We start from the raw sequence: 13,640 nt of genomic DNA, 5'->3' as shown, positions 1-13,640 counted from the left end.
TGGCATGTGGAATGAATGAATGAGTGAATGAATGCGAAGATGAACAAGGCAAAGGGCTCATGAGCCTGGCCAGTATGGCATGTGGAATGAATGAATGAGTGAATGAATGCGAAGATGAACAAGGCAAAGGGCTCATGAGCCTGGCCAGTATGGCATGTGGAATGAATGAATGAGTGAATGAATGAGAAGATGAACAAGGCAAAGGGCTCATGAGCCTGGCCAGTATGGCATGTGGAATGAATGAATGAGTGAATGAATGAGAAGATGAACAAGGCAAAGGGCTCATGAGCCTGGCCAGTATGGCATGTGGAATGAATGAATGAGTGAATGAATGAGAAGATGAACAAGGCAAAGGGCTCATGAGCCTGGCCAGTTAGGCTGTAAGAAGACGGCAGAGCCTTCTGCTTGAATCTGCTGCCTTGCTGCCCACCGCAGGCTAAGGCACAAAGACCCTCAAAGCTGCTGCTGCAGGTCCTTTGGAGGGGAAGGCAGCTGGGCTCCCTGGCTTTTCCATCTGGAGCAGGAGGCCCAGGACAGGCGCTTTAAATACCCTCCAGCCACACCCCCAGTCTACTGCCCCTGGAACCAATGGTGAGAGTCACAGGTCAGAAACCAGGATTCAGGTCACCCCTTAGAAGGAACAGGGCGTAGATGGGATCACATTGAATCAGAAAAGGCTGAGGAGGCCAGGTCCAGAGCTGTGCACACTTGGGAGTAACGTGGTATTTGAGATACCGAGGACAAAAGAGCTGCGGCCGTCGGGGGCAGGACGCACTATCAGAGGACCTTAACCTCTGCCCCCAAGAGGGGTTCACACCCCAGGCCACCGGCTTCAGTGGGTTTACAGTGGGGCTCTGGGCAGGTGCAGCTCAGGGCAGGTGCCCTGAGGGAGAGCAGGGCTGTGAGGGGCTGAGGAGGCTGGCCCAGAATCTCCCTGTGCCCGCCTGGAGACTGCAGTCCAACTTCCTGGTTGTGCCCCAGTTCCCAGGAATTTTCCAGCTCCTGCTTAATAGCTCCATCCTCTCTCCATCTGCCCCCAGCCCGCTCTCAATTTCCAAACATTTTCTTTTCTGCTTCCAGTTAACCCTTGCTCTGCCCAGTACCAAATTTCTGTCACTGCCTCCTCCAAGACCTTCTCTTGTATTTTGCCCAAAGCAGGTGTCAGAACCCTTTCTGAGGGCCAAGCAGCTTGGTGTTAGAAGGCTGTGGTTGAGACTCCCGGCTCTCCTACTCCCTTCCCAGGGCTTGGGCACATTGCCTCCAGTGCCTTCTCTCTGCTTCCTGATTCTCCCTTGAGAGCTTGGACCATAGACCCGAGCACCCTTCCTGCTCAAGGACACACTCCATTCTGGGTATACACCCAACAGAAACACATACTTATGTTCTCTAAAAGATGTGTATTAGAAGCTGGGCACAGTGGCTCACGCCTGTAATCTCAGGACCTTGGGAGGCCAAGGCATGTGAATCACTTGAGCCCAGGAGTTTGAGACCAGCCCGGGCAACATAGGGAGACTCCATATATACAAAAATAAAAAAATTAGCCAGGCATGGTGGTACAAGCCTGTGGCCCCAGCTACTTGAGAGGCTGAGGTGGGAGGATTGCTTGAGCCCGGGAGGTCAAGGCTATGGTGAGCCATAATTGTGCTTCTGCACTCTAGCCTGGGTGATGGAGCAGGAGCAAGACACTGTATCAAAATAAAATAAAATAAAATAAAATACTGTGTATTAGAATGTACACATTAGAATGTAGACTGTAATTAGCTATAGTATGTAATATAGTTTCAAATATCTAGAGGGAAGATATTGAATGCTCCCAAAACAAAGGAATGATAAGGCCAGGCGCAGTGGCTCACACTTGTAATCCCAGCACTTTGGGAGGCCGAGGTCGGCAGATCACCTGGGTTCAGGAGTTCGAGACTAGTCTGGCCAACATGGTGAAACCCCATCTCTACTACAAATACAAAAATTAGCCGGGCGTGGTGGCAGGCACCTGTAATCCCAGCTACTAGGGCAGCTGAGTCAGGAGAATCTTCTGAAGCTGGGAGGCAGAGGTTGCAGTGAGCCGAGATGGCGCCATTGCACTTCAGCCTAGGTGACAGAGCAAGATTCTGTCTCAAAAAAAACAAAGGAATGATCAATGTTCAAGATGATAAATATGCTAATTACTCTGATCTGATCACTAAACATTACATGTACGGAAACATCCGTATGTACCCAATAATATGTACAATTATTACATTTCCATTAAAAAAAAAAAGAGCCAGGCACAGTAGCTCATGGTGTAACCCCAGCACTTGGGAAAGCCAAGGCGGGAGGACTGCTTGAGGCCAAGAGTTCAAGACCAGCCTGAGCAACATAGCAAGACTTCACTTCTATTGTTTTTAATAAATAAATAAAAGGAAAAGAAAGAAGATGTGTGTTATAAGAGAACGTTCATAGAGCACTGTTCCTAAGAACCTCACACTAGAAGCTACCCAAATGCCTATGAACTGGAAAAGAGATAAGTAGAGGGTATATTGATGCAGTGGAATGATACACAGCAATGAACAGGACTCAGTAACAACTCCACACAACACCATTCATGGATGCCTCTCCTAAACATGATATTGAGCAAAGAAGCTCAACACAGAAAAAGTGCTTGTTATGTGGTACTTTTGATGTGTATCAAAAGTACAAAAACAGGTGAAATAAATCTTTGCTGTTTGGAAATTAGAGTAGTGATACGCTTGCTTTGGCACTGGGATAGTGACTGGTAACAGCCTGGGGTGGGGTCCGGGGGTACCTGAAATGCTCTTTTGCTGGGTCTAGGTTGTGGTTACATGCGTGTGCTTGGTTTGTGAAAATTCATCAAGCTGTTTCTTATGATATGCACCTTTCTGTGTGCATATTATATTTCAAGAAAGGTTTAAAAATGATAATGTATATTCATTAAAAATGACTTGGAAAATACAGGACCGTGAATTTTCTTTTAAAAGCAGGTTCAGGTTGCAGCGCAGCAGAAGCAAGCTGGTCCCATCAAAGCGGGTTGGTTGCAAAACAATGTGTGCCATATCTTGTGGTCCTATCTTTGTAAGTAAGTCAATATATTCATTTACTACACTAATGGTGGTTAGTTCTGGGTAGTGGGATTATAAGTAATTTTAAAATTTTTATTTACTTATAAATAATCTACAGTGATCATGTATTACTTCTATACTTGAGCCAAAAAAGTTATCATAAATTTAACTTTTAAAAGCTGTATGCATGTCTGGAGAAGCAGGCCAGGTCTAGGACTGGGGAGTGGAGAACACAATGTTCTCTTTCTTGTTGGAAGATTGTGTCCCTGGGGTGAGACGTTGATTGAAAGCTGCTAGGGGACCAGTCGCCCCAATGCCTATCAGAACAGCTCGATAACACTTTTCCTGCTTAAGTGCTCCGTCCCAGGCTTGCCATGATTGAGTTCCTTAGATTTCATTCCATTGCTTGATTTGATTTGTTCATGGAACATTTCTGAACACTGTGATTGAAAGCTGCTAGGGGACCAGTTGCCCCAATGCCTATCAGAACAGTTCGATAACCCTTATCCTGCTTCAGTGCTCCGTCCCAGGCTTGCCAGGATTGAGTTCCTTAGATTTCATTCCATTGCTTGATTTGTTCATGGAACATTTCTGAACACCTGTGCCCTTGGCAGGGGCTGCCCTGCATTACAGACACTGCTACCAGTGCCCCTGAAAGCCAGGCATTATCATACTGAGGACCAGGCAGGGCTAATGGCAAAGTAAACGTTGTTGTCTAATCTTTCTGCCGGGCCAGTCTGGTACAATGAGATGATGTGGCTTCCTTGCTGGCAGCCACGGATCAGCCCTGGCTGACAATCAGATCTCATGGGAGCATGTGATGGCAGAATCAGGATTTCCTTTTCCATCCCAAGGTTCCTCTGGTAACGGGGGCTGAGTGGAATGGCTTCTCCAAGTGCCCCTGGGACAGAGGCTGCAGCCATCATTGAATGTTCATGTCACACACTAACCCATGAACAGAAACCGGGTGAATGTACATGGTCACACAGTCTGGCCAGGGACCAGAGACCCAGGTTCAGGTCCCACCTGTGTCATTACTTAGTTATGTGAACCTGCACTGATCACTTAACCCCTCTGAGCTATGTCAGTTGGGAAACCATATAATAATTCTTTTTTAAAATAATTCAAAGCATTCAGAAAAGCACAAAGAGCCACAGAAATATAAGCACTGCTGTGTTGAGGGAGGTTTGCAGATGACCTGACCAACAATGTCACCTTTCCCCATTTCAGATCACTCACATTGCCTGAGCAGAAAACCACCTAGCAGAGCACTGAAAAGGTCTCAAAACACGGAAGAGCAAGAGGCAGCCAGGTGGATCTTTCTGGAGATTTCAACGAGGTTTCCAGTCCTGTTTTCTATTGCTGAAGACACTGATGACAACTTAACACACATTTCATGACTTACAACAACTCACATTGACTATCTCACAGTTTCTGTGGCTCAGGAATCCAGGCTCCATTCAACTGAGGCCTCTGTCAGTCAGGGATGTCAGCCTGGTCTGTGGTCTCATCTGAGGCTCGACTGGAGAAGGATCTGCTTCCATGCTCACACGGTTACTGGCAGGATTCAGTTACTTACAGATTGTCACACTGAAGGCCTGAGTTCCTTGCTGGCTGTCGGTTGGAGGCCACCCTTGGTTCCTTCCCCTTGGGCCTCTTCATAGGGCAGCTTTCTTTCTCAGAGCCAGCAAGGGGAAGAGTCTATACAGAGAGTGTGCTAGCAAGACACAAGCTACGAGCCTGTATAATGTCATCACAAAAGTGACATCCCATCTACTTTGCTGTATCCTGTTGGTTAGAAGCAAGTCCTGCCTACACAAAAGGGGAGGGGATTACACAGGGGTGTGAACACCAGCAGCATGAATAATTGAGGGCCATCCTAGAGTCTCTCTGCCATAACCCTGTATTGGTGTCAGCAAGCATACCAGCGCCCCTCAGGATGCTAAAATCTCTAATGTGGAGAAATATTATCATCCTCACCAATCCGAGAGCTTCCCCTCAATGTGATCCAAATATCCATCCAGGTGGAAAGAAAGAGCCCCTTCCACACCAGCTTTCCCTTGAATTGACCACAAACGCGCCAAAGGCACGGCCTATTCCTACCACGCTCAGGGATGTACCTCCAGCAGCTAGAGCATCCCTGCACGGTACACAGCGAGTGCACAATCAGGCATTTGAATGAATGTGTTAAGGGGCTTGCAGGTTTCTGCCTGGGGCATCTTCCTTCTGCTTCCCAAATATACTTCTCCTCTGCTTAAAATTCCCATGTGGACCCCAGAGAAGCTGTGCCCCCAAAATCAGTGCCCATCCTTGGGCTCCAAGCTCCCTCCCTTCCATTTGGTGGCAGCCTTGAGTGAGGAGATTCCATCTGGTGCCCCCAGAACTTAGGCAGGCACCGTCAGTACCATCAAGTTCTTCGTATGAGTGCTAGGATCAACCCATACTTAAGGTGATGGATACTCCAATTACCCTGACTTGATCATTACTCTTTCTATGCATGTAACAGAATATCACAGGTATTCAAAATATATGTAAAATATTATGTTTCCATAAAGAGAGAGAGGGCCAGGTGCACTGTGGTTCACTGTAATCCCAGCACTTTGAGAGGCTGAGGCAGGAAGATCGCTTGAGCCCAGGAGTTCGAAACCAGCCTAGGCCGCTAGTCCCAGCTACTCGGAGCCTGAGACCAGAGGACTGATTAAGCGTGGGAGGTTGAGGCTGCAGTAAGCCATGATCATGCCACTACATTCCACCCTGAGTGATAGAATAAGACCCTGTCTCAAAGAAAAAAAAAAAGAGAGAGAGAGAGAGTGCTAGAGAGAGGCTTGAGAGGAAGGAAAGAGAGAGGAAGAGAAGCAGGCACCAGAAGACGTGAACGTGGCAAATAGAAGCGCTAGTCATACTGGAGTGAGATTGACTGCTTAGAAAAAAAAAAGAAAAAAAAAACAGGCCCAGGATTCACATTTGGGGCACAAACATGTCAGCTAACAGAGAAGGCTGAAATGTCAACGTGTTTTTTACTAACCACCACTGTCCCTGAACTTATCCACACTGCCCACTTCTGAATACTCACCTGGAGGCACTGGAGGCAACTTGGAGCTTTAACAGAACCTGTAGCTCTCATGGCTGGACAGTCTCAGGATGCCCCAGGGGATCTGATTTCAGAACAAGACCCTGAGACAGGGCTTCCTATCTACCTGGGGACTACCCCACTCCCCTGTCCTCCTCCCCAGTAATTTATGCATCAGAGTTTTCACTCTACTTTGTCCACTGAATAAATGTTCACAAAGTGGAGGATCCATTGCTTTGGTAAGCATCCTCTTTCTTCCTTTCTTTTTTTGTTTTTTGTTTATTTGTTTGTTTGAGACGGAGTCTAGCTCTGTCGCCAAGGCTGGAGTGCAGTGGCAGGATCTCAGCTTACTGCAACTATATCCAGAATTGGTTCCTTCCGGGGTTCTTGGTGTCGCTAACTTCAAGAATGAAGCCGCGGACCCTCACGGTGAGTGTTACAGTTCTTAAAGATGATGTGTCCACATTTTGTTTCTTCAGATGTTCAGATATGTCTGGAGTTTCTTCCTTCTGGTGGGTTCGTGGTCTTGCTGGCTTCAGGAGTGAAGCTGCAGACCTTCTCAGTGAGTGTAACAGCTCTTAAAGGTGGCGTCCAGAGTTGTTCCTTCCTCCTGGTGGATTTGTGATCTCGCTGGCTTCAGGAGTGAAGCTGCAGACCTTCGCAGTGAGAGTTACAGCTCATAAAGGTAGTGCACACCCAAAGAGTTGAGCAGTAGCAAGATTTATTGCGAAGAGAAGAGTGAAAGAACAAAGCTTCCACAGCCTAGAAGGTGACCCAAAGGGGTTGCCACTGCTGGCTCCGGTGGCCTGCTTTCATTCCCTTATTTGGCCCCACCCTCATCCTTTTGATTGGTCCATTTTACAGAGAGCTGACTGGTCCATTTTACAGAGAGCTGATTGGTGCATTTACAATCCTTTAGGTAGACACAAAAGTTCTCCAAGTCTCCACCCCATTAGCTAGACACAGAGTGCTGATTGGTGCATTTACAATCCTTTAGCTAGACACAGAGTTCTGATTGGTGCATTTACAATCCTTTAGCTAGACACAGAGTACTGATTGGTGCATTTACAATCCCTTAGCCAGACACAAAAGTTCTCCAAGTCCCCACTTGACTCAGAAGCTCAGCCGACTTCACCTCTCACAACCTCTGCCTCCTGGGTTCAAGCGATTCTCCTGCCTCAGCCTCCTGAGTAACTGGGATTACATGTGCCCACCACCATGCCCAGCTAACTTCTCTACTTTTAGTAGAGATGGGTTTCACTATGTTGACCAGGCTGGTCTTGAACTCCTGACCTCTGGCGATTCACCTGCCTCAGCCTCCCAAAGTACTGGGATTACAAGCGTGAGCCACGGCACCCAGCTAAGCATCCTCTTTCTAAGTCACTCACCCACGAGTATGAATTCTTTGCCCAGATTGCTTTGCTCCATTGTAGCTGATTTCAGCCCAGTTATAAGCCTGGAGCACCTGGAGAAATCACACCCAGGTGGGATCTCAAAAGTGGAGAGGGTGGGAAGGGACCAAAAGAAAGAGAAGGGGTGCAGAAAGGGAGGGACACAGATTCCAAAGAAATACCTGGCCGGTCTCAAGTTTGCCTCCTCCAGGAAGGGAAGGCAGCATTCTGCCGGTGCTCTCTCCCTCCTCCCCCATGTACTGCGCACATCTCCTTCCCAGACTCAGCCCAGTTGCCACCAAAAGTAAGCCAGAAAGGAAAGGAAAGAAATAAGCCTCTGGCTGGACGACAGAGCAAAACTCCGTCACAAAAAAAAAGGAAAAAGAGAGAAAGAGGGAAAAAGAGAAGGGAAGGGAAGGGAAGGGGAAGGGAAGGGAGGGGAGGGGAGGGGAGAGAGAGAAAGAGAGAAATAGGGAAGGGAAGGGAGGAGAGGGGAGGGGAGGGGAGGGGACGGGAGGGGAGAGGAGGCGAAGGGAGGGGAGGGGAAGGGAGGGGAGGGGAGGGAACGGAAGGTAATGAAAGGGAAGGGAAGGGAAGGCAAGGGAAGGGAAGGGGCCTCCAGGTCATTGTTCCTCTCTCTCCCTGCGGGTCCACCCCCATGTCAACCCCCCTCACCCCCACAATGGTGCAAGGTTACAATGGAAAGTGCCTCAGCTGGAACAGTATCAGAACTTGGCTTGGGGCAGCAACAATCTTATCAGGAGCTTTTCTGTTTGGGATCAGGGAAACCGGTGACTTTCAAAGAGTCCGATAAGGCAGGACCCAAGTTGTATATAAGGGGCAGCTCATGCTGCTGCTCTGCACCTTCCTCCCGTCTTGCTTCTCCCTGGAGTTGGGACCCGGGAAGAACCATGAAGTGGCTGCTGCTGCTGGGTCTGGTGGCGCTCTCTGAGTGCATCATCCACAAGTGAGTCCGGGTGGCATGGGTGTGAAGACGCCTGCCTCCCACATCGCCCTTCTTTACTCCTGTGTCTTCCTTCTTCCCTTTTTTTCCTCTCTCTCTTTGGCTGTCTCCATCCCCCTTGTCTGCCTCTCTCTCTGCCCTTTTGGGAGGCAGCTCTGCAGATGTGGTTAAAACTCGGGCTCAGCCCGAGTCTGGTTCCCAGCTCCAGCCCTAGTCAACTTAACTTCTTTGCATTATTGCACAGACGTGGGAGCTCCTCCCTTCCTTCCATCTTCCTCTCTTAGACCAGCTGGTTAAGAGTCCAGCCTGGGTTTGGTTCCAGCTCCACCACTAGGCAGCTTAACTTCTTTCCATTATTGCACAGATGTGGGAGCGTCTCCCTTCCTTCCTTCTTCCTCTCTTAGACCAGCTTCCCTTCCCTTCTGGGGCTGCCACAGCACCCGGTGAGCAGAATCCTTGCCTAATTCCTCTTCCTCCTCCAATCCACAGGGTCCCCCTCGTCAGAAAGAAGTCCTTGAGGCGCAACCTGTCCGAGCATGGCCTGCTGAAGGACTTCCTGAAGAAGCACAACTTCAACCCAGCCAGCAAGTACTTCCCCCAGGCGGAGGCGCCCACCCTGATAGACGAACAGCCCCTGGAGAACTACCTGGATGTGAGTGTGTGGGCAAGCGGCGGGGCCGGCTCTGAGGACTTGGCCCGCAGGAAAGAGAGTTTCCCTGGGGTCTTGGAGGATGGGCCGGGGCTCTGAGGCTCCAGGCAGTGACCCAGGGTCTGCCCCCTAGGTGTCAGTGGCCCCGGGCAGGCAGGAAAGCTCACAATCAGAGCTGCTGCTTTTTGTTCATTCATTCATTCCTTCACTCGTTCATGCAATGTTTATTTCTTCTGAGCACCTCGTTACATGTCAGGGCCTGTGCTTACATGTCAGGGCCTGTGCGGGGCTCAGGTGGAAACCGCGGTGAGCAAAGTCATAGCCGAGGAGACAAAGACAGTAATCAAGGAGTCTTGCAAAGCAATGAAAAGAACAGGCAGCAGGAGGACCACAGAGTGAAGGTGTCACACTGCGAGACTCTGCCACTTGGGCAGGGAGCCTCCCGGGAGCCATGCAGGAAGAGCGGGAATTTCCAAGAGAAGAAGACAGAACTCCGCACAGCCTGATCACTTGTGCCGAACCCTGTGCAGGCGGGAGCACAGGGCATTTGAAGGAGAGCCCAGAGGGAGGGAAGAAGGGTGCTGCAGACTGCGGCCCGAGGAGCCGAGGGGTAGACGGAGAGAGGCTCCATCCTAACTGCCACTGATTTATCTCAAACAGGGGGTGACAAAATCAGATCCGAGTTTCAGAAAGATCACTCTGACTTTATTATTTGAGACCCGACAGCAAACACCCTGCCTTCCCACAGATATCGTATGCCCCCTCTGTGCCTGGCACAGGGCAGAGGGCACAGAGCAGTGATGACTGTGGTTCAGAGATTGGCCTCTGCCATCCAGCAGACCTAGTGCAAATGTGGGTTCTAGCGCCTCTAAGCCACAGGACCTTGGCCAAGACATTTAAATCCTCTGAGCCCGTTTCTTGGTCTGGAAAACAGAAACACTAATATCTACCAACAGAGGTTGTTGCCAGGAATTCACGCAATCATGTTTTCTGGAGTGCTTAGCATGGGGTCTGGCAGGCCCTTGGTAAGAGGCTTAGTTAGCGCATTTATTTAGTTAACAAATATTTAGCAAATATTGGCACCTCTCTATGTGCCAGAGGCTATGCAAGTTGCCAAAATGATGGTGAATAAACAAAGTTCGTGGAGCTTATATTCTACAGGGGATGAGAGATAAGCAAGTGTGGAGGATAATTTCAGGTACTGATGAGGGCCAAGACAAATTAATTAATTGGAGTATGAGGAAAAAGAAGATCGAGAGAGGGCAAATTTAGATAAAGTGGTCACAGAAGGCCTGTTGGCAGAGGGGACATTTGACTAGAGACCTGAATGATTGATTTTTGAAAAAAGGATCAACCAAAGAAAGATCTAGAATAAACATTTTCATAGCACAAGAAATACCCAGTGCAAAGGCCCTAGGGCAGGAGGGACTGCTCATCGCCAAGGAGCAGCAAGCAGACCAGTATGGCGGGAACAGAGCCAGCAAGGGGGGAAAATGCTGCCACTCAGAAGAAAAATACTGGTTGGTTGGCTGAGGTGGGTGGATCACTTGAAGTCAGGAGTTTGAGACCAGCCTGGAAACATGGTGAAACTCCGTCACTACTACAAATACAAAAATTAGCCAGGAGTGATGGCACACACCTGTCATCCCAGCTACTTGGGAGGCTGAGGCAGGAGAATCACTGGAACCCAGGAGGCGGAGGCTGCAGTGAGCCGAGATCATGCCACTGCACTCCAGCCTGGACAACCGAGCGAGACTTGCCTCAAAAAAAAAAAAAAAGAAGAAGAAGAAGAAGAAGAAAAATACTGGCAATGCCCTTTCTTGCAACCTACTGTACACATCTAGATGTAGAAATAAGAAAATCGGCCAGGTTTCCATCTTTAGGTAGCTTGCTTAGCTTCCGATAAACAATTTAAGGCACAAGCACTTAAGCTGTCACTTGCCTGGTGCTAGAAGGTTCCACCCAGATACTCTGTGCTGTAAGGATGGGAAGACTGTGACATCCAAGACAATGGCTGAATAGGGAGCAGCAGATTGTTAGGTGCTTGTGGTGCTTAGGAGAGAGCAGAGGGTAAATTGGGGGAGCAATCAGGGAAGACTTCAAGGAGGAAGGGATACCAGGGCTGGGCTTTGAAGGATGAAGGCGGTGGCTGGGAAGAGAAAGACAAGAACTGTGAGGAGGGAAGGAAAAGGTAGAGAGGCACACCGAGGAGATGACCCAGAGAGAGCCCTTAGGGAGGCCCCGACAGAGAGACCCCGGTCCATGAACTGCCCTGTCCCGGCCTCGGCAGATGGAGTACTTCGGCACTATCGGCATCGGAACCCCTGCCCAGGATTTCACCGTGATCTTTGACACTGGATCCTCCAACCTGTGGGTGCCCTCAGTCTACTGCTCCAGTCTCGCGTGCAGTAAGTTCCCAGCCCGCCCCACCCCAGTCTCGATCCCCAGCCCCAGCTGACCCTGGGGAACCCTGGACACCCGTGGGCTTCAGACACCTCTCCCCCCAAACCTGCTGGAGCCACTCAACAGGCATTTACTAAGCACCTACTATGTGCCAGGCACTGGACGCAGGTGCTCCACGGGGTAAAGGGATGAATGATATGATCCCTGTGGTCAAAGACTTCCCAGTCTGAGGGGAGAGAGAAGCTCCCCAAAATAACCACAGCCTGGGAGAGGATGTGTAGGGGCCCAAAGCAAGACAGGGCCAATGGGCTGTAGAATAGCCCACTAGGACATGCTAGAGGTGAGTGCTGAGCTCGTTTAAAAAAAAAGAAAAATCATTGTTTGCTAACGAAAGAGAGCTTGTCTTTGGAAGTCATGAGCAATATGTGTTACAGGTTCCTTCCTCTTCTAATGTTTTCACCTGAGTTTTAATTAAGATGAGGTGCCTCCAGCTTCTTCCACATCATAACGGGAGCACCGGCTGGGGGCTGGAGGGTGAAAGCCCTCATCACTGGGCAGCCACCAGCCTGCTCAGCTCAATGTTGGCCTGGGGAGTCCCCGGGAGGCCCTTGGGGTTGGCTGGGAACCTGCCATCAGTGAATGGTCCCAGGAGTTCAATGAGACAGGACAGAACCTGGGGTCTCTTGGGGTCCAAGGGTCTAGGGGGAAAGGTCACTGCTCACCTCCAGAGCCCTTCCTGGGGCCAGGGCACCCCATCCCAGGAAGACGTCCCAGCCTGTGACCTTCACCCAGCTCTGAGACTGACCATCACCGCTTGCCCTTGCAGCCAACCACAACCGCTTCAACCCTCAGGATTCCTCCACCTACCAGTCCACCAGCGGGACAGTCTCCATCACCTACGGCACCGGCAGCATGACAGGCATCCTCGGATACGACACTGTCCAGGTGGGCGCCTGCAGGCTGCCGCTGCATCCCGCCATCAGGCACCCCCAGAATCAGCTTATTCCAGCACGATGAGTCTTGGTGATCACAAAAGTAACCTGATTGGGGGTACGGGCTGGGGGAGAAGCAGCAGAGATGTCACAGACGTTGCTAGCTCGGGTGGCAGTGAGTAAAAGGGTGGGCTGCCGGGAGCCATAAGCCAGCCTCAGCTCCACCCAAGCAGAATGTTATGGAGGGTGGAGAGAGTCCGTAAAGGCTCAATTCTCTACTAGCACCTCCTCTTCTTCCTCCTTCTCCTGACCTGCAGCCCCCGCACGTCAGGAAATCTCCACAAGCCCTCTCTGCTACTTTTGGGGCATGGCAGGGGTCAAAGGCCCTGATTCGTCCGGGGTCTGCTTTGCATTTGTTCATCCGTAACACAAACACACAGCGAATATCGGTTCTCCAGCAAAATCTCACACTGAGTCATAGACCGTGGCCATCTGCAGATCAGATGCCATGGTTACCTCCAGCAGAGGAACGAGCATTCCAGGAGACAGTCCCTCTCCCCTCCTTCCGGGCTGATACCCTGGCAGCCAAGTCCTGCATGGGATGAACCAGGGCAGCTGTAGGCCTGAGGCTGGCACCCAGAGCTCAGTGAACGTGACCTGAGGGTGAATATCATCTCGGTTCCCCCACCCAGGTTGGAGGCATCTCAGACACCAATCAGATCTTCGGCTTGAGCGAGACAGAACCCGGCTCCTTCCTGTATTATGCTCCCTTCGACGGCATCCTGGGGCTGGCCTACCCCAGCATTTCCTCGTCCGGAGCCACACCCGTCTTTGACAACATCTGGAACCAGGGCCTGGTTTCTCAGGACCTCTTCTCTGTCTACCTGAGCGCGTAAGTTGGGTGGAGAGGGGCCTCCTCCCACCTCCCCCTCCAGAGGTCACAGTGTTCTGGCCCAGCAGGAGCTGTTCAAGGCTGGCTGCGATGGAGAGGGTGTAGGGAAGCAAGGCATTTGGAAAGTCAATGTCTGAGGCTACAGAAATGTGTCTTTGCAGACAGATAGTGCCAAGTCTCTCTCTGATGGGCCATGAGCACTCCACCTCATTTACCAGCGTCTTTATCCCCTTGATGTGCACAACTCAAATGTCATCAGCCATTTGCCCTTCAGTGCCAGTTC

At 50.3% G+C, this 13,640-nt stretch overlaps 1 protein-coding gene across 2 annotated transcripts in view; it reads left to right on the top strand.

Moving 5' to 3' along the window:
- The first annotated feature begins 8,248 nt into the window (after nucleotides 1–8,248).
- Nucleotides 8,249–13,640, top strand: part of LOC126935493 (pepsin A-4) — a 14,161-nt gene continuing 8,769 nt past the window's right edge. The window contains exons 1-3 of one of the 2 annotated variants that reach the window (XM_050756970.1): nucleotides 11,408–11,538; nucleotides 12,360–12,478; nucleotides 13,158–13,357. In XM_050756970.1, the coding sequence (XP_050612927.1) occupies nucleotides 11,421–11,538; nucleotides 12,360–12,478; nucleotides 13,158–13,357 (437 nt within the window). In that variant the 5' untranslated portion in view covers nucleotides 11,408–11,420. Of the gene's footprint in view, nucleotides 8,485–11,407; nucleotides 11,539–12,359; nucleotides 12,479–13,157; nucleotides 13,358–13,640 lie in introns of those variants that run through there. The other variant, XM_050756971.1, reaches the window with a different exon arrangement.

This window comes from Macaca thibetana, chromosome 14, assembly GCF_024542745.1.
Source record: "Macaca thibetana thibetana isolate TM-01 chromosome 14, ASM2454274v1, whole genome shotgun sequence".
Classification (NCBI taxonomy): domain Eukaryota; kingdom Metazoa; phylum Chordata; class Mammalia; order Primates; family Cercopithecidae; genus Macaca; species Macaca thibetana.
This window is presented reverse-complemented; position numbering and strand designations above follow the sequence as displayed.